Source organism: Epinephelus fuscoguttatus, linkage group LG1 (assembly GCF_011397635.1).
Source record: "Epinephelus fuscoguttatus linkage group LG1, E.fuscoguttatus.final_Chr_v1".
In the NCBI taxonomy this organism is placed as follows: Eukaryota; Metazoa; Chordata; class Actinopteri; order Perciformes; family Serranidae; genus Epinephelus; species Epinephelus fuscoguttatus.
The window spans coordinates 38940346-38961218 of record NC_064752.1 but is presented as its reverse complement, the minus strand read 5'-3'; the positions used below and the strand labels follow the sequence as shown (position 1 = coordinate 38961218).

Here is a 20873-nt window from a genome sequence, read left to right as displayed (position 1 = left end):
CAGCTTTTTATTTTGCTGCTGACTCACTTCAGATGCAGCTCCTCATCAGATTTGTGTCATTTCTACAACTAAATTGTAACAACTACAGTAGAAAGCTCTGAACTGCATTTGGATTGAGAGCACGATTGATCTTTCCACAAGCAGCTGATTGTGGGAGGTGTTAGTGGCGCCTGGCAGCCTCACTATGTTCCGTCTGGCTGTACCTTTAATGTGATGTATATCCTGTTGAAACAGGAAGTTGAGGTGGGACATAAAACAGTGCAAGATAATTGTTACCGCAAAGCCAAGAGGATGTCAGTTAAGAAGAGACAGCCAGTTGATGAGCAGGATTTCATGTTCATACCTGCGAGTGAGCTCACCCTGAAATATTCACAGCTTTCCAGAAAGTCACACTTTTCCGGGAACTTAAAGGTGTCATTTTATGGTGTCTCTAAATGTCATGGTGTTTTCATAGACTGAAGAGGAATAGGACTATTAAGAAAAATATTGAAGTTTAGAGAATTATCTCAGATTTCTGGAAAACAAAAATCAATTGATGAAAAGAGTCATATGGTGTCTGTTGACTATACAGCATAGTCCACTGTTTTGTCTGCCTGCCATTTTGTAGTGTTGTCTAAATTCCCAAATGAAAATAACTCTGCCCTACTGTATAATGTTCTCAAGTTATGCCACCATGCAAAAAGTAAAAAGTAGTGAATACGTGATGGTTACTTACCAATTTCTCCTGTATCTGCTATCATGCATCGTGCATGCCTTAAACAATGTCCAAATTATTTATGACATACAGTTTAAATGATTAGTGATGATAAGTTTTTATTACAGCAGACTTTTTCTCATAATTCAGTTTTTTTTTCTCAAAATATTGAAATGAATCTGAGAACTTATATTTTTCTTGATGTCCTAATCCTCCTACATATATTTGATGATGTGTTCTGTGTTGTGCCTCGATCACCAATTTTTCACCGTCCTTGACTGTGACATCCTGACTGTGTCTGTCTGTGATTCAGTACTAGCATCCTTTATCACATGAAAAGGATGCACTAATTCATGTTGTGTTTGCTGTTGGTTTCTTGACCTTGTCTTTGGGTTTGTCCCAATACCCACACTTGCGGTATTTGGGAATAATCAATTGCCTACTTGTGTGATGTGTTTCCAGTGACTCTGTCAGTGCCACAGTGCCCGTTAAGACCACAAGCGTGTGGAAGTTTATCAGAGCTTAATGGGACACACTTGAAGACATTCTGCAGCTTGCACAAATACAGGTCTTTGTCGAGTTTAGATGTTTTGTTGATTTAATTTCATTTCCAAATGATGAACATATAGGTAGGTTGACAGATCAACCATAGAGTATAACAAGTATTACAATTAAAAAAGCACATAAACCAAGTTTTAGCATGTAGGTCTTCTATATGTAACTGAGTAATAACATATCATTTTAAAAGGTTTCTATCAACATTTTTACATTTCTCAAATATATTCTTAAAAGGACTTTTGCAATGTAAATAATTCAGTATTATTTCTATCAGTCCAGTTATGAAGAAAAGATAGTTTATTGTAAGTGATAGGCGCCGATAAACTTCTTTGGAGTTTTTGCCATAATCGTGCAGTATTTGGACATAATTATTAATGTCAAATATGTCACAGACCTCTACTTCTTCATGTCTGCTGATTATTGTCTGTCCTCAAAAATCTTAAAGGGAAACTTCTGTGTTTTTCTACGAGGACCCTATTTTCCCATGTTTGTGTCTACGTGACTAATGGAAACAATTATTTTTAAAACTGGCCCAGTATTGAGAGAGACAACTGCAGCCAGCAGCTGTGAAACTGGCTGCAATGTAAAAACTCTGGGCATTTGGCACCATCAATTTACGTCCAGTAAAAGTGCTTGTTTCCTCCCGCTGACAGGCTTAGATTGTTATTTTAAGTGTCTGACAACATTATGAAAAGGAACCTATAGAGAAATAAAACATTATTCTTCACATTTCCTTCCATCCTGTCTGTCTGTTATTGTGACCAAGTCTTATTGAAGGAGAAATCTCATGCTGAAATATCATGAGAGGTAAATTATTGCAGGAAGACAATGGTGGAAACATTAGTGAGAGTTGGTGAGAGGAGTACCGGGAAGAGTTTGTTGTGTTGGAGTACAAAAAGCCTGGCTAAGTGTTATCTAAAAGATTTTCTTTCTTTTTGTAATTCTCTTTTTATTGGTGTATAGAAGCAGTATAAAATGTTAACAAAATCCAGAACCAACTGAACATGAAGACCGTAAGCAGAAAAGGAGAAGATAAACATAACATAACGTAAATAAAAACATAAAAATACAGTGCGGGGGTAAAAGTCACATCACAGGGTTTCTAGTACTTATTAGACAAAGTCAGGTCTAATGTTTGATACATATACCAGCCATTTTGTCCAGTTCTCAATAAAAATGTCCTTCTGGGTTTTCAAACTGAAAGTCAATCTTTCCATCACATAGATAATATGAACCATGTCAATCCATTCATCAACACTAGGCATATTTCTTTTCAGCCATTTCTTGGTTAAGGATTTCTTACATGCCACCAACAGTATTCCCAGCAGATATTTATCCTTTTTTCTCCATTCGAGTTCCTCCAGACTGATCAGGTACATCAGTTCAAAGGTTATTTTGGTCGAGAAAACGTTTCAAGAATGCCATGAATTTTAGTCCAAAAGGGAGCAACCAAAGGGCACCCCCAGAACATATGGAAGTGATTTGCTGCTTTATTCCCACACAATCGCCAACAGTCCATTTGGTTTTGTAAAGATGTTTTCTGGGCAAGAGTGCAAAGGTGATCTAAAAGATTTTCAGTGTCATAGCTAAATATTTAGCTGATTTTCACGATGTGGAAAAGTCCCTCTGAGTCTGTCAGTGGCAAAAACAAACACTTACAGTGAACATAAATTGATGGCGCCAAATGCCCTGAGTGGTTACATTTTAGCTTGTTTTGCTGCTACCAGCTGCAGTGCCCTCTCAGTGCTGAACCATTTTCAAAATGTTGTTCCTATTGGTCACTTAGACACAAAAACATGGAAAAAAATAAGGTCTAGGTTGAAAAATACTCAAATTTCCCTCTAAAAGAACATTACTGCCAACAACTGGACTGGAATTGCACAGTAAACCATGGACCAAAGTGGAATTAGGAGCATTAACTCCATCAAGTGTGGGTTGGTGTTTTTCAAACAAAGGACACACTTGCCCACTACAGCAACAAGGGCTGAAAATGCTTGTTTTCCCTGAGGGACTACTGTAGAAATGACATTGGGTTGTTACAATTAAAAAGGGTTTATGCCATTGAGAACATGTGTGTAAATGTAATGAAAATCCAGCAGTCAGATTCTGTGATTGTGTTGCTGACTTTGTGGCCTGCTGGTGGCAGATCTTGATAAGGTTATGCTTTCAGGAGTGTGAATGTGGTCAGTAGATCTGACCACAACTGCCTGATGACAGCCTTGGCTTTTTAGAAGCACTACAGGAATGGTCTCAAAAAAACATCTGGATTCAACCTAGCACTAGCAGGACGAAAATGTATTGTGCAAGTGTGTGCTGTCACTGTTTCATCAGTTGTAGTGTATACAGAAGATTAGATAATGAGCCACATCCTAGAGATTTACCACAGCCTACCTCGTTTGGTAGAAGCTGAAAGTGTCCACTGTTACAGCCCGGCTGAATATTCAAGACTTGGACAGAGCATACAGTAGGATGACAAATATAATATAATATAATACAAATGCAATGCAGAAACCATAGACTGTACATAAAGATGGACACCGCATCTTCACACCCTCCCGCTATACAAAAATGATCTTGCACTTTTGAAGCCAGAGTCTGCATCTTAGCATTCAGGAAGTGGAGCCGTGTTCTCAAGTTCCCACAGATACACCAGTCCAAAGCAGCACCAATGACACCAGTTGACACACACAGCTGTCAATCCTGACATCACAATTAAAACCAAACGTATCTGAAAATTGAACACCGGAACATACATCTGCGTAATAAGTACCTAAAATAACAGAAACCATCTTTTGAAAAAAATGTATCTGATGTAATTTTTTTGATTGGCCCATGTCTCATCCTCTAACATGAAGAGGGCGGGGTTTGTGACCTATACTGCAGCCAACCACCAGGGGGGGAGCGAGATGTTTTGGCTTCACTTTTGTGCAGCTGTCGTGCTCTTTATTTAAATACAGTCAATAAAGTGCTGCAGGGATAACATGTTTTTGTAGGTCGATAAGGAAGTATGCATCACCCTGGTTCCCTTGTCAAAAGGTCAACAGGATTTTTTCAGTGGTTTTTGGATTACTGCAGAAAATAAGCTCTGTAGCAAACACAAGTTTAGGATACTTACAAGTTTGTTTTAGCAAGATAGTCTTCTCAAATGAACACCACTTTTATGATTTTCAAAGCATAAATGCAATCACCAGAAATAAAAAGCTCATGTAAGGCTATAAACCAACTACACTACAGTCACATGACTTCAACGTCACAACCATAACAATGCTGTAAAGCTGTATTTGGCACGTTCTGTAGTCTCATTTAGCCACTTGTTGCAACCTCCATTTTTAGACACCTGTAAGCTTCAAAATTTACAATTGGGGTATTTACTGGTGTATTTTATGTTGTAGAACAAAACTTGAAAGTCTCTTAAGCTTGTGTTAATCACAGATCTTTTTTCAGGCATCTAACCAAAACTCCATTCAAAGAAAACATTGACTTTGAGACGAGGGAACTGGGACTGCAGAACTGCTAACTCATTTTTGGGTTTTAGGGCTCCTTACTGCACCACTCTACAACCCTCCAATACATACTACTTTTGTGAATCTTATTTGTAGTTGCTGAGACTGCACAATAGAGGTTTTGTCAATTCCTCAGATTTCAGTCTATGGTCTTGTCATATTGGCATGCATTATATTGTACAGTGATTCTGCTGATTTGTCCATCCATTGTATATATAAAGTAATAATGGCCAATGCATTTTGATCAAAATGTTTTATTCCCAAATGTCTGTATTGACCCAACAATTGTTACCAAAAGAACTGAAGAAACAAACTACATTATATAATTAACTTTCTCTTCCGAAATAGAAATAAAGACAGTATCTTATTTCTACCCTTTATTGTTAGAAGTCAAATGTATAGATAAAGCTTGTGATGAGAGAGAAATGAGTCAAGTTTTCCAGGTCATGTGATGGGATCCAATGCTTGTCAAACCCCTGACTGATTCTCTAATAGAAAACCTCACATATGCGGAAATCTCAGTATGTTCTGAATTGGCTTGTGTGTTGTGCAGATAACTTCTCCTGACTTTCCATGCAAATCCCTACCCTAATATTGACCTGTCCTCTCTCTCACAGCAGGTGCCTCTAACTGTGTCTCTCTTTAAGTTAAGAGAGACATTGTGCAGCTGTCGAGAGGGACTGAGGGGGTCGGTGTTTGAGGGTCCAGGGTAAGGTTTGTGTGCTGTGTTGGGACTCGTACTTTCACAGGTTATCCTCTCTCTTCTAACCCTGAAAGTTGTCCTCAACCTTCTGCGTTTTCTCTCCCCCTCTTTAAGTAAGATGCTCTCTGGTGTGGAAACTGTACTGTTCTGTACTGTGTACTGTGTGTATATTATTGTGTCACATTGATTTAGTGTTTGTGAATACATCTCTCCTCTAATTTTTTCCCTTTGTTTGACTCTTTATCTTCTCTCCCTCTCACTGTGTCAACCACAAGTTTCTTTCCAGGTGTGCTTACTGTGCTGTTAAGCTGGTTATCACGCTAGACTGGCTTGCCAAACTAAACCAAACATAAGCAAACAAACACATAAAAAAGGAAAAAAGAGAACTTGGGTCATGTATTTATTGACCTTTGTCTATTGTAATAACCCCTGTTTGACCTTATGTTATATAGATACATATACTTACACATATGGAAACTATATATGTACTTATATATATCTGTATATAACCATTCAGCCATCCTTTCAGTATATTAAGGGCCCACCCTTCTCTCTATATCCCCTCTAACTATGTGGGTCCTCTCTTCCTTTGCCTCTGTCTTTCCCTCTCCTTCTGTCCCTATCTGTGTAGGTGTCTATAGTCAGCCTTATAGCTAATGCGTTGGGCTACTCCGATCTAGGCCCGATTAAATCACTCAGGACACTGAGGGCCTTGAGACCCCTCAGGGCCCTGTCACGTTTTGAAGGGATGAGGGTAAGACCTAAGATACCAGACAGCTGGTCCTTCTGCATGCCGATTAAATAAAAGCATCAACGCATGCTAGAGATGGCAATTTAGAAAAAATTTAAAAATGTCGCTAAAGGGAAATTTTTGTAGGTAAAAGCTTTTATCAGTGAGAAGCTTTTTTGCATGGATGCAGATCATCTCAGATGGTCATAATACATCTGATTTGATTTATCATATTTCATTTCATATATTATAAATTAAGTGCTATGTTAAGGCAATTTGCAGTCATTAAAATAACAACAAAAGACCTAAAAAATCTCTCTTGTGCCTTATGAAACACATAACAATGGCAGGGATATTGACCTGAATGATGCAACACGTTATAATTATTCCTGAGCTCTGAAGTGATCAGTGCCGGCTGAGAGAACAACTAGAGGTTGGTATGAACCATCACACAGAAGCTGTTCAACTGAATCACAGCACTGGGTTAGTGTAAACTGAAGTCATGCAATCCAAGCAAACAAGCCAATTAAAGTGTTTCTGAGCTACAGAGCCCTCCAGTTGTCGTGTTATAGACAAACAAATTGATATAGAAAGTTGTGCAGATGGTCAATTAATCTTTGTGTGCACATTTATTTTACAGTGCACACACTTGATTGAGCCTTGACCGTATGTACAGTTTCCACATCAATCATTTTGTAACCACGTGACCCCTGGTGGGCTCTGAACTGAAAAGAAAGACACGTTGTCTTTCTACAGCGGTAATTGGGTTCCTCTGATCTTTATTTTAACGTGTGATGGCTTGGATCAGCATCTGGTTGTTGCTTGGCGGAAAAAAAAAAGAAATCTTGCCGGTGTCTAAGCTCAGCATCCACTGACTGTTGCTCTGCCTCAAGTGTCCTGTTATCTGATCTTATCACAGTTTGGCTTTGGCATTGTCACACTGGAAGATCAACAAACTTCTGGTTGCATATCCCCCCTCCCCTCGCCATCCTCGCTCACCACTCCTCAGTGAATGTCATCACCATGATTTTCATGATCTCCATTTTGCAGTAGTTTTAAGAACTGATCATGTGGATGCTTTGTCTCTATATTTTTAGGCAGAACTCTGAAATGAAACCTAGATACTTTTGATGTTTGATGTTTGCCTGTAAAGTTTTTGGTTTATTTGGCTTTCTGTTACCATGGCACCTCTGTGTTTGGAAATGCACATTCTTAAGGTGTCCTCCTACCTTAGTGTTATCTCCTCCAATATGCACACTCTGGTTTAGTGCAGAATAATTTATACAAATCACATTTTTATGCTTAATTGGCAATATTTGTGACCCTGGAGCAGTTAGACACAGACACTGTTTGGGAATATTTGGCAATATGTGTTTTCTTTACATTTAGTTAGGGCTGGGGGATATAGAGAAAATCAAATATCACCATATTTTTGAACAAATAAATTTATATTGATATTGTGATATCGCAGTATCGTAGAGTTGACTATTGGTGCTTTCACAAAATATTTACACAATAAGATTTTTGATAAATACTGGATAAAATGACTGAGTGGGTAAAGGCAAATAATAGAACAGCTAGAATAAAATAATAACAACAAATTCTGGTAAGTTCAGAAAATTACGTTACTGTAATGCAGCCTCTAAGGGGAAAAAAACAACACTTAAAATATTACAGTATACAAAATTTGGGACGGTATTTAGTCTCATATCACAATATCGATATATCAGGATATAGCCCAGCCCTATGTTCAATGTAAAAGTGTATTATTAGTCACATTAGCCTTGCAGATCTAACTCAGCATGAGAGTCACTGTCTGCTACAGTTAGTTGTTGACATGATCGTGTACAGTTATTCAGTACATCCATACAATCCTGGATATGCAGGTAAAGAATAATTGCATTTTCAAGGGATGTAACAATATCTGGTGGCACAATACATTGTGATACAAAAATGGGATTATATAGATGTGGAGCTGAAATGGATTGTAATGTAATCAGTTTAAAATGAAAACCAAAAGGGACATGTGCTTTCCGTCTGCATCAGCACATTGTTAACTAAACTGTTTTTTAATTTTCCAGTTTTATTTTAAATAGCTGAAAATTTGGTTGTTAAAAAAACAACGTATTCATATTTAAACGATTTTATTATTTGACAAATGTAGCACAAAAATGACAATGAAAAAAATGTTTTAAGACCAACTTATTGGGAGTAGGGATGAGCAGTGTAACCAATTTTCCTATTCAAGTACTTGCATAAAATTATTATAGAGTATTTGCAAAAAAAGTAACTTAAGAATAGTAATGTAACCTGGCCAACAACGCTGAAGTGCGATTTGAAAAAAATCAGCAAACTTTCTGTTGCTGCCGTTACACAGGTTAGATGCAGCACTGAAGGATTGTTTACGGAGATGCTCTCCTACCGGTCTGTTCACCGTCTGCCCATCGGGGACAAGCTGACATCCGACACAGAGCTGCTTAACTGTTCCAACAAGCTCTCACCAATAGTGAAACAGCTTGACTCTGTCTTAAAACCCATTAGTAATCATTTGGGCATGAGCATTCGTTCGGACGTTAGTATTCGTTCAAAGTATAGAGTAATAGCCACCCAACCTCCTACATGTGACCATGACTTTTATATTTTCTTTACTATTTAAAATGGGTAACATCTTATTTCATTGTAGAGCTGTGTGCAGCGTATTACTTCGCTCAGCATCTCCTTGCCCTGCAGTTGCTCTCTGTCTGTTCATCACGTGACTACTGCAGTGGGAGTATGAGGCCTGCCCTAGGGAAAGTGGATGAGTGTTTGCACACACGCACGCATGTGTGCGCATACACACACACACACACACACACACACACACAGTTAGCTAATGGTTATTAATGGGCTTAACAACAGAATCGAGCCATTCCAGTGTTGGTACAAGTTTGTTGGGACCGTTTAACATCTCTGTATCAGATGGTAGCTGCCGCTGGTGTGTTAGCTTGTGACCGGATAGACGATGAACTGGACTGCATCCTACCTACATAACAGCAGCAACAGAAAGTTTTTTTTATTATTTTCTATGTTAATGTTAATTGTTTATGGTTTAAAGCTTGGTTGTTTAATAAATGAATTTCAAATTTCACATCTTTTATTGCCCAATCTACATTACTAGTCTTAAAGGTATAGTGCACCCAAAAATGAATATTCAGCCATTATCTACTCACCCATATGCCGAGGGAGGCTCAGGTGAAGTTTTAGAGTCCTCACATCACTTGCGGAGATCCCAGGGGAGAGGGGGTAGCAACACAACTCCATCTAATGGAGGCTTACGGCACCCCAGATTTAAATGTCCAAAAACACATAATTGAAACCACAAAGTATCTCCATACTGCTCGTCCGTAGTGATCCAAGTGTCCTGAAGCCCTGACACAAAAAGTTGTTTGTTTTTAGCCTCACTGTAGCCTGTAGCTCTAACTGCCTCCCTGTGCACCATGCTCATGTGTGTGTGCTTGTGCGAAATGGTGAGACATGGGCACCGCTTTTTATGTCGGGGCTTCAGGACACTTGGATCACTACGGATGAGCAGTATGGAGATATTTTGTGGTTTCAATTATGTGTTTTTGGACGTTTGAATCTGGGGCCCCGTAAGCATTTGGACAGTCACATTTTGTTTTTGTTTTTACAAATATCATAATGAGCACATCAAACCATGACTCTGAACTGTGTCATGCCAAACCATGAACTGACAGTATTGTTACACCCCTAGAATTTTATTGTGATGGCTTCGTCTTGTGCCAAGAAATCAGATTACACACCTAAAGCCTGTAATGGAGGGAAAGAAAGTGCATTTCTTTGTATTTGTGTGTTGATGTGTATGTGTGAACATGCAGTTGGTGTGTGATAGCTAAGTTAAAGCATCTCTGTTTTCTTGCTGTTCTCTTCAGGTTGTGGTGAACGCCTTGGTGGGTGCCATTCCCTCCATCATGAATGTGCTGCTGGTGTGTCTCATCTTCTGGCTCATCTTCAGCATCATGGGTGTCAACCTGTTTGCTGGAAAGTATTACTACTGTTTCAATGAAACAGCTGAGGAGAACTTCCTCCCCGACGTAGTCAACAACAAAACGGAGTGTTTTGCACTCATTAATGCAAACGTGAGTGGAGTCAGATGGAAAAACGTCAAGATCAATTTTGATAATGTGGGTGCAGGATACCTGGCACTCTTGCAAGTGGTGAGTAACCTTTCGTGACACTTTTGACACTGACATTTGATTCTCTCCTGTGATATCAGGTATTTAACCTGTTTCTTCACAATGTGTCTGCCCACTTTACAGGCAACATTCAAGGGCTGGATGGACATTATGTATGCAGCAATAGATTCTAGAAGGGTATGCTTTGTGCAGTTTTAAAGTTGGACTTTCAGGTTGTTTAGTAGTGCAGTTTTGTACGAATTTTCTCTTTTGCCATGTTACAGGTGGAGGACCAGCCTGTCTATGAGGACAACTTGTACATGTACATCTACTTTGTCATCTTCATCATCTTCGGCTCGTTCTTCACCTTAAACCTCTTCATTGGTGTCATCATTGATAACTTCAACCAACAAAAGAAAAAGATAAGATTGATTTCCTCACTTTCACCTTTAAGCTGCTTTGTAGATTATTTGAGGAGATCGTTTTGGAAAAAATGCTTAATCGATTTCTAGATATTAGCCAGATGACAAGATCCAATACTGTTATCATTTCTGTTCATTAAATAGGAAGCCACTGCCAGCAACCAGGTAGCTGAGCTTAACATAACAACTGGAAGAGAGGGAAAATGTTAAATAAAAGAATACTAAACCCCCAAAGTGATCATTCGTATGTCAATTACTCACCCTATGTTAGGTTGCATTCATGAAGAAACCTTTTATTTTCTCACATGCCTCCACAACAAAGAATCTATAAACAGAGAAAATTCTCAGTGAACTGAAGTAATAGGGGTTCACGTTTAACAAAAGCAACACTATAACATACATTTGTTTACAAACTCTCACACAATTCGTGCAGTATAATACCAATCTCATTTATCCATGCGTATGCTCAGTACTTTACACAAGCAAGTACAAACACATGCATTTTCGCTAAAACCTTTCTGTTTAAAACACTAACACTAGGGCGCGTTACTTTTCAAAGCAGCTTCCTATGATGCACTCTCTGGCTTTTGTATGATATCTAGTGTCAGCAAAAAATGTTGTTGCACATTTCCAATCCATCATTAGCATAGTTAGTACACATTAGCTTCAAGGGCGACTTGCTTACTGTATTACACGTCGCTGTCACCCTGAACGTCCTGCCAAACCCAACTGTATTAGAAAAAAAGGAACGAATTGTTGTATATTTGTATTGAACAGCCAAATTGGATTTGACTGACATAATTCTGAGTCAGGTACAGCCTTAGTTTTGATATAGCTGCTGCTGTTGTTAAATGCACCTGCCTTTAACTTCACTTTATCAAGATTTGTCTCTGTTTTTGAGTTCATGTGAGAAAAGCAAAGTTTTCTTAAAGAATTTAAAGATACAGTCAGTAACTTTTCTGAAAATAACCTGTCATATTTGCTCAAAACTGTCAATATGTTTGAAAGAAGTACATGAGACAGAAAGTCTGTGAAAAAAAAAATCCTGTCCCTTCAACTTTTCCTTCTGCTTGTAACGGCAATCAAGATTCTGTTACTGCCTTGCCTATTTTAGTGTACTGTTTAGTTGTAAAATGAGAACACTGGTCCAGCTGGTGAGCGGTTCTTGGTACTCCCGATTAACCTTTATCTGCTACATACCACAGAATGAGTAATTGATTTACAAATTGTTATTGTGGGACTTAAGTACTCCTTTAATGAGTTTTAAGGGAGTTAGTGAAGGAGCTGGGCTATTTCCCTGTTTCTTATCTTTGTGCTAAGCTAAGCTACCTGGCTGCTGGTGATAGTGTCGCATTTACTGTACAGACATGAGAGTCGAGCACGAAAGCGTGTAAGCATATTCCCCCAAAAAGTCAAATTATGACTTTAAGCTCAGAATCCTAACGTTGTAAACAAATATAAGAAACACTGTTTGTATTCCACTTATCACAGTTAAATGAAATGTGAAAGTGTATTTGGATTCATACAGAATAAAAGGTCTTAATCCTTGCATATTGTAACCAAATTGTTTTTGCCCCTTTACTTTGGAGGTCAGGATATCTTCATGACAGAAGAGCAAAAGAAATACTACAATGCCATGAAGAAACTAGGGTCAAAGAAGCCACAAAAACCAATCCCTAGGCCTACGGTAAATATTGCACTCTTCATCTTTACTGCCAAGCAGGTTTGTATTCGGAAACCTCTAAAGAGTAAGAAAATGACTCTAAATGTCCCTCATTTCATTTCTTTCTTTTCTCCCCAGAACAACATTCAGGGCATGGTGTTTGACTTTGTGACGCAGCAGGTGTTCGACATCTCCATCATGATCCTCATCTGCCTCAACATGGTCACCATGATGGTAGAGACAGACGATCAAACAGAGGACACAGAGCTTGTGCTTTACTGGGTCAACTTCATCTTCATTGTGGTCTTCACTGGCGAGTTTTTATTGAAGCTCTTTGCGCTGCGTCACTACTACTTCACCAACGGCTGGAACATCTTTGATGTGGTTGTGGTCATCCTTTCAATTGTGGGCAAGTATTCAAAGGGGTTGTGTATGAATGGTAAAAGAGGTGTGAAGCTGTTTGATTGGAAATAGCTCAGATATTGCCCATATAAATGGGTTGTAGAGGCACGGCACACACACACACACACACACACACACACACACACACACACACACACACACACAGATGCTTTAAGTCAGGCATGTCAGAAGTCTGGCCGGGGGCCAATCATGTCCTGTGGACCATTTGTCTGTCAAATAATACTTTGATACTTTTAAGGTATTTTGTCACTTTCCTCAAGTGGTATGAAGCCATGCAATTCATTTTGGTTTTGAGATATCTCCAAAACAGACAAAAGGCTGTAAAGTTATCAGACAAGTCAAAATGCCTTAACAAAATATATCATTAAATAAAAAGATAAATCATTAACCATGTTCAAAGACCAAGAAAACAAACTGTAAAACTAAAAAGCCAATAAATAAAAGGAGCCAATGTAAAATGTCCTCCATTAGTCTGGATAATCTACAGACTTCACTGTGAATAGATTTATTGCAACTAATTTACATAGAGACACTCTCCCCCATGTAAACTGTTAACAGTGTGTCTTTGGTTCTATTGATTTCTTCCACAGTTTGCACAAAACCATGAAAGCGCTGTTCTTGCTTATAGGCATGATAATATTGTATAAATACATTATGTTAAAGGAACAGTCACCCCAAAATCAAAAATACATATTTCTCCTCTTACCTGTAGTGCCATTTGTCAATCTAGATTGGTAGGTGTGAGTTGTTGAGTGTTGCAGATGTTGGCCATTGAGATATTTGCCTTCTCTTGAATATAATGGAACTAGATGGCACTTGGCTTGTGGTGCTCACATTGCCAAAAAATGCATTTGAAAACTCAACAGCAATGTCTCTTTCCAGAAATCATGATCTGGTTACTCAAGATAATCCACAGACTTTGCTGTGAGCAGTTTCATGTAGGAACTGTTTTGTCACTGAGCAAAAAGGAAGTGTGCATCTACTCATGGACTAGAGGCTCGTGCTTGTGACAGTGCAAGAGGTAAACATTAATGACATCCTCTTTGGCTGAGCTGTGGCGTTAGCTAGCTTAGTAGTGCTAGAAAAGCTAGCAGTAGATGTGTAGTTCAATGGAAAGAGAAAATAGTTCCTACATAAAACTGCTCACAGCAAGGTCTGTGGACTATCTTGAGTAACCGGGTCATGATTATTGGACTGCTTTTGAATTTTTCAAATATATTTTTGTGGCGCTTCAAGTACCACAAACTGAGTGCCATTTAGTTCCATTATATTAGAGAGAAGGCAGACATCTCTACAGGTGATATCTCCAACACTCAGCATCTCACACCAAAACAATCTAGACTGATAAACAGCACTACAGGTAAGAGGAAAAATATGGATTTTTGATTTGGGGGTGAACTGTCCCTTTGAGTAAAGCAGTCACTAGAACAAAATTCCCCAAATTTTAACCAAATGTACATTGTGTCTCCTTTTCCTCCCTTTCAACTTCAGGAATGTTTCTGGCGGACCTGATTGAGAAGTACTTTGTGTCACCAACACTCTTCAGGGTGATTCGTCTGGCTCGTATTGGCAGGATCCTGCGTCTCATCAAGGGGGCCAAAGGAATCAGAACTCTGCTGTTTGCCCTGATGATGTCACTTCCTGCCTTGTTCAACATTGGCCTACTACTCTTCCTGGTTATGTTCATTTTCTCCATCTTTGGCATGTCCAACTTTGGCTATGTGAAACACGGGGCTGGAATCGATGACATGTACAACTTTGAGACCTTCGGCAACAGCATGATCATCCTGTTTATGATCACCACGTCAGCTGGCTGGGACGGCCTGCTACTGCCCATTCTTAACTACCCTCCAGACTGCGATCCCCAATTTGAGAATGCTGGCACCCCTGCCACAGGAGACTGTGGCAACCCTTCTGTGGGCATCTTCTTCTTTGTTATGTACATCATCATTTCTTTCCTTATTGTGGTCAACATGTACATCGCCATTATCCTGGAGAACTTCAGTGTGGCCACAGAGGAGAGTGCTGACCCACTCAGTGAGGATGACTTTGAGACCTTTTATGAGATTTGGGAGAAGTTTGACCCTGATGCATCCCAGTTCATCACCTATGCCAAGCTTTCTGACTTTGCTGATGCACTTGAACACCCACTACGAGTCCCCAAGCCAAACACCATTGAACTGATTGCCATGGACATGCCTATGGTGAGTGGCGACCGTATCCACTGCCTGGACATCCTGTTTGCCTTCACTAAGCGTGTGCTGGGAGACAGTGGCGAGTTGGACATGTTGAGGCAACAAATGGAGGAGCGTTTTGTGGCGGCCAATCCCTCCAAGGTCTCTTACGAGCCAATCACCACCACTCTGAGGCGCAAGCAGGAGGATGTGTCGGCCAGAATCATTCAAAGGGCCTACCGTTCCTACCTGGCTAGGCGGGGTTTCGTCTGTAAGCGCAAGCCAGCCAATAACAAAGTGGAGAATGGCGGGAGCAATCCAGAACAAGAAAAGAAGGAGGGCACCCCCTCAACTGCCTCCCTGCCCTCTTATGACAGTGTAACCAAACCTGACAAGGAGAAACAGGATGACAACAATGAGGGCAAGGGAGGGAGAAAAGAGAAAGGAAGAAACCAAAAAGACATCAGGGAATCTAAATGTTAGAGCGTTGGAATAATAATCACAGTAATAACAATAAAAATTATAATAATGTAACTTCAAGCAAAGCGAGAGGAAACTCACCCACACAGATGTACAGATTATTTCATTTGCAAGTCAGAAAAAAATAATACTCAATAATTTTGTTTACAGACTTCATTCTTATATTGATGCAGAGGGAAGCAGCTTGGTCTGTTACAGCTTGGAGACTCTCGAACTTCAGTCAAACCAAACATAATCAGCATACTGTGTGACATTGTTGTATCTAGACTACTGATCTTAACAAAAGGGAATGAAAAAGCAGACAAGGGAATGTCTGTGTCTGCTGAAAGGCAGATTGGTCACTTTACCACTGGTCTACAGACAAGAAAGAAACTCTACACCAAGAGGTAGAATGGAAAAAAAAAAAAAAAACACTTAAGGAATCCAGCGCCTGGACGCAAGTAATGGATTCCTATGGAAGACAGTGTTGTGAAGGAAAATCAAGGATGCTGCTTGATGCTGAAGAATTGTCCTCTTAAAGCAGCCAATGAGTGCTTCTGTGTCATTTAGTACTGAAATGTATTAGAGGAGCAAAATGACACGAGAGCAAACAGAAGGATGACTGGTGAGTGAAAGACATAAATGACAGAGCGTTGGAAGTACTTTTCTGTTTTATTAAAGCTAGAAATTGTTCATTTGAGCAGCAAAAATGCAAACAGACAAAAAAAAGAACAATATTCAACATTTTGCCCATGTCACTTAACTCTTCTACTCATTTTATCTTTGTTATACCCACATCGAAAATGCTTTTTTTACATGGGCTTTCACACCAATTGGTTAAGGGTCTGTTTATTATGGGGTCAACTCGGGCCAAGGGCTTACATTTACTCAGAAAGATTTCCAAACAAATACATAAATAATTGTGCTTGTTCAATGCATAGAAATGACTTGCATGATGGCATGTTTTGATCAGAAATCTTGCATGAATTATCATAGTCCACAAGACACTAATACTCAGACCACAACAGTGGCTCGACTGTAAGATTGAGACATTGTCTAAAAATTTGAAAGCTCAGAGTTCAGAGTCATTTGTTTAACAAAGATAAGTGATATTGGGGTTGATAATCTAAAATGGATCCGAATTTTTAATCTCATCACTCGACACATCTCAAATGTTTAAATTGTTGCCTCTATAGACAGAAGAATTGAATGTGTTGGTGAGTTATACCACCGCAGTGGATCAGTGGGTGAAATCCAAACAATTATTTGCTGCTCTGGAGATTTTGAGTGTGTAAGATGTGGAAAAGGATGGTGTGTGTTTCATGGGACTGAAATGTTTGTTAATTTGGTCTGCAATGTTTTCAAGGGCGCAAACACTTTGAAACTTAAAATGCTTATATTTATAATTTGTATGCACCTATGTAATGTTCATTACCATCTGCCTTTAGTTTTGTGTGAGCGGGCATTTTGGGAGTCCTACAGTTGGTTTGTGGGGATTTCACAGGTATGGCAAACTCCTATCTATTTGTGATGTTTCTCTGTGGATGGTTAGACCTTTGTGGAAGGGCTGAGAAGAGTTTTACTGTTCAGTTTATATAATTTGATGTCATGTAGCTTATTTACATGTAATTTTTTTTAATCCCTGATGTAATTATCATGTGTTGGTGGGTAATGAGTCTTATTTTACACACTTTTATAAGCCACAACAAAGATGATGTCGAGGGTCTTGTGCTAGAACATGTCAGGCGTTGGTTGTATCCTATTTTAATGAGAAACAGAAAACAATGAATGGGTGATGAGAACATTGTGTGTGGAGAAGCCAAAGAGATCTGCCTTGTTATCCCTTGTTGCCCTTTGTCCATGGAGTGGGATTGGGTGAAGTATGCCCTGCCCATTCAGTTTTTTCGCTGTCATTCTTCGACAGAGAGACCCTAGAAATGTATGCAATGCTTGAAAAATCCATCCCTTTTTCTCAGGAGATATTATAGATGTACTATTATGAGCTCTGCAACAAAATGCAAGTGAATGTGATGGGAGTATTTATGAAATCATGTTTTACTCTTTTTGTGTTTTATGCCATGTTGACGGACAATGATCTCGGCTGGCTGCCTTAAACCGGCAGCCTCCCGGTCAGGGGCCAGTTTGGCGCTTCCTGCTTATGACGCGTAGAATTATAGGGCTAGAAGCATCTCAGTGAAACAGCAACATTTCGCTCGCTTGTAATGGCGGTGTTTATATTGATAGCAGATTACATTTGTGGTTAAGTCATTATGGACTGTAGTCTGGTTTCAATTAATTTCGATTAAACAAAATAATATTGTTCACCCCCTCCCCCACCCCCTCGATAGCAATCACAGATATAGGAAACACTGTGAGGAGATGTCATGAGAGTGAATTGGGATATGTTGGTTTGAGCAGCACACTGAATTCCTTCCGAAGCAGGAGTGGCATGCTCAGCGGATAGGCCCCAGATTTCAGTATTTAACAACAACACGTGCTCTGAGCCTCTCATTTGCCATTTTTTCCTCATACTGCTCTATTGCATAACAAATACCAAATAACCAACAGAGCACTGGATGCATTCTAATGGTACTGTGAGCCTAAGCACCACACCACGGCTTTTGCACTTCCTGTTGTGCAGTGATGTCACTTCCTGTTTATGAATAACTCCCTCATCCGTTCTCAAGTTCTATGGTCCAGTTGCTGCATGAGATCTCCAAAATCAGTGTGGGTGTTACCTTGAACCAAATAAAACTCTGAATGATAAGCATAAAAGCTACCGCCGTCCATTTTCTCCAAGATCACCATGGGTATACAGTTGCGTATTACAGAAAGAAACCTAAAAAAAGAAAAAACAGAAAAAGAAAAAAAAATAGACACACATACATCCATTCGGGGAAAAAAATAATAAAACAAACACAGTTCAGGCTATGTTCTATACGGCACAAACTGCAAAAGTGAAGAATGGACTTTTTAAGAAACTATAAATAATGTAATATATTATTTTATTTTAACGGCATGTGTAGTTTTTTGTAAATACAGGATTACTTAAAAAACTACAGCTATTAATCTAACACTAAATATTAATAACCATAAATAGAATGGCTTCCAGCTGACACCCCTCGTCACACTCGTTAGGCTGTGACACATTTTGTTAGATGGAGTAGATTTTTTTGAGTCACTTTTCACAAAAAAGAGGAGAGTAAGCTAAAAGAATCTATATTAAAAAGCAGAAATTGTATTTAAAACTGTATAAATCAGTACATACATACAGTATACAGAGCTATATTACATATATATTATATATATATTCTACTATATGTATATATATATATATAGTATATATACTCTCCTGTCCACTCCTTGCATTGAGGTGATACCAGAACCACAGAGTGTAACTGTTCATGCTTCTTTCTTTGTGTGGTATGTTCAGAGAATAACCAAAACTCTGGCCTGCCCAGGACTTCTGCATACTGGGTACCAGCGTACAATGCATGGTGTTGTACTGGCTGCTTGCTGAGAATTGTGGAGCCTGCCTTGGTGAGAGGATTGCACTACCAGCATACCCTTTTGTACATGTGTGAAGATGTCTTGCCCCTAGTTTCCTATATTGTACACACAAAGATTATACAGATGGAGACACACATACTAACACACACACGCACACACACACTCATAGCCTTTTGCAGGCAACCACTGGTGAACCAGTGTGCCCCAGTATGAGCCACAGCTCACTTTGTGTGACAATTTTTTGCTCGTTTCAGCTCTAACCCTCCTCCATGTCTCCCCTTAACACACTGCTGCAGTTTGGAGTTGATCTTTAATTTTGCTGTCACTTTCAATATGATATATCTAATGATTTAAGGGTTAGTTGTCTTAACTGTCTGTGTGTTTGTTTATGGTGCAATATCTCTTAACGGCACGTGCCTTTTAGCTTCCTATTTAGTCTGTCAATAAAATCAGCAATGAGGATCTCAAAACCCATGGGAGTGAATCAAAACGGAGCACGATAGAAACGATGTATTGAGTTCAAAATTAACTTGTAAACTGAAAACTCACCACCTAGATTAGACTGTCTGGACTAACATCTTGTAGAGTCATGTAGTACAAGTGCTCTCTCTGTGTGTTCTGTTTACCGGCTCTTGGGCTAGTAAGGGAACAGCTTGCCTTCTGTTTTACACTTCTGTTCATTTCCAAAATGTTGGTTTACCGATCGGTATATGAGGCCATTCTTTTGTAGCATGACTGAGATAAATTTCTTTTCTTTCCTGAAAATAGGCTTACTGAAAAAAAGAAAAAAATCTTTTGACTGTCATTATCTCTTGCCACTAATACAGTCAGAGAGAGGACGTGTGTTGCACAACCACATGGGACGATTAAATGAGAATCAGTGAAAGAATATCTTCATTTGAGCACGAATCTATTTCCAAACAATAAAGCAGCCTTCCAGTTACACCTCTGGCTGGTGTCGTTTTTGGATATAACATTAATCACTGTCACTCTGTCTTGCAGAATATGCTCCATGTTGATGTCTTTGTTGCTCGTCAACCATCTCATTGAATGTGACAACTGTCAGAATATCAGTGTGTAAGATTTTTAAGCAATATGGTACAAATTGACACTCTAAAGGAGGAGTTTGTTTTCTTTTATTTTGCTAATAATCACTAAAACTGCTTGTAATGGATTACTGAACAGGCCTACTGGGCACAGGACCAGGGGCCCAAAGTGTCAGGGGCTCCTCTGGCCTTCAACTGCAAAATGTCACTAAGATAAACACATACCAAACAGAAAGACAAAATGGCCACAAAGAGATGCAAATGAACTGCAGAGACACAAAATAACTACAAAAAGTGGCAAAACAACCACAGGCATAATATGACCGAAAAAGACATAAAATTACCTCAGAGAGGCACAAAACAACCACAGCGACACACAATGACCACAAAAAGATACAAAACAACCAAAAAAGACACAAAATTACCCCAAAGAGGCACAAAACAACCACAAAAAGACAGAAAATGTCAGCAAAGAAATGCAATATAACAAAAAAGCAGCAAAGCCACCACAAAGTCTCTGTGTCTTGCTCCCATGTAGGAGAGGTGGTGGGGCCTACTGCATGACTGTGCCCAGGGGCCCATTATCTCATAATCCGCATATGGTTGCAAACACGGCTATGGCTAAATACTTGAAAGCCACACAAGACAGGGAGGGTCAGAGACAGTGCAGCAAAAGAAAACTACCATCAGTTCAGGTTTAGAAACAACAACACAACATGCTTCAGAAATGCCTTCAAAGCATTGCCTTTGTACGTGATTTAACAATACTGGAATGTGATTATTGTTGAAGTTGATATGGTTGGGTGTGTCATGGTG

General features: G+C 39.2%; 1 protein-coding gene across 1 annotated transcript in view; it reads left to right on the top strand.

Annotated features, from left to right (window-relative positions):
* Nucleotides 1-19945, top strand: part of scn8ab (sodium channel, voltage gated, type VIII, alpha subunit b) — a 71355-nt gene extending 51410 nt beyond the window's left edge. Inside the window, exons 22-28 of the mRNA XM_049576443.1 lie at nucleotides 6090-6212; nucleotides 10118-10402; nucleotides 10505-10558; nucleotides 10645-10782; nucleotides 12365-12469; nucleotides 12584-12854; nucleotides 14360-19945. Coding sequence (XP_049432400.1) covers nucleotides 6090-6212; nucleotides 10118-10402; nucleotides 10505-10558; nucleotides 10645-10782; nucleotides 12365-12469; nucleotides 12584-12854; nucleotides 14360-15525 — 2142 coding nt within the window. The 3' untranslated portion in view covers nucleotides 15526-19945. The remainder of the gene's footprint in view (nucleotides 1-6089; nucleotides 6213-10117; nucleotides 10403-10504; nucleotides 10559-10644; nucleotides 10783-12364; nucleotides 12470-12583; nucleotides 12855-14359) is intronic.
* Nucleotides 19946-20873: the final 928 nt, after the last annotated feature.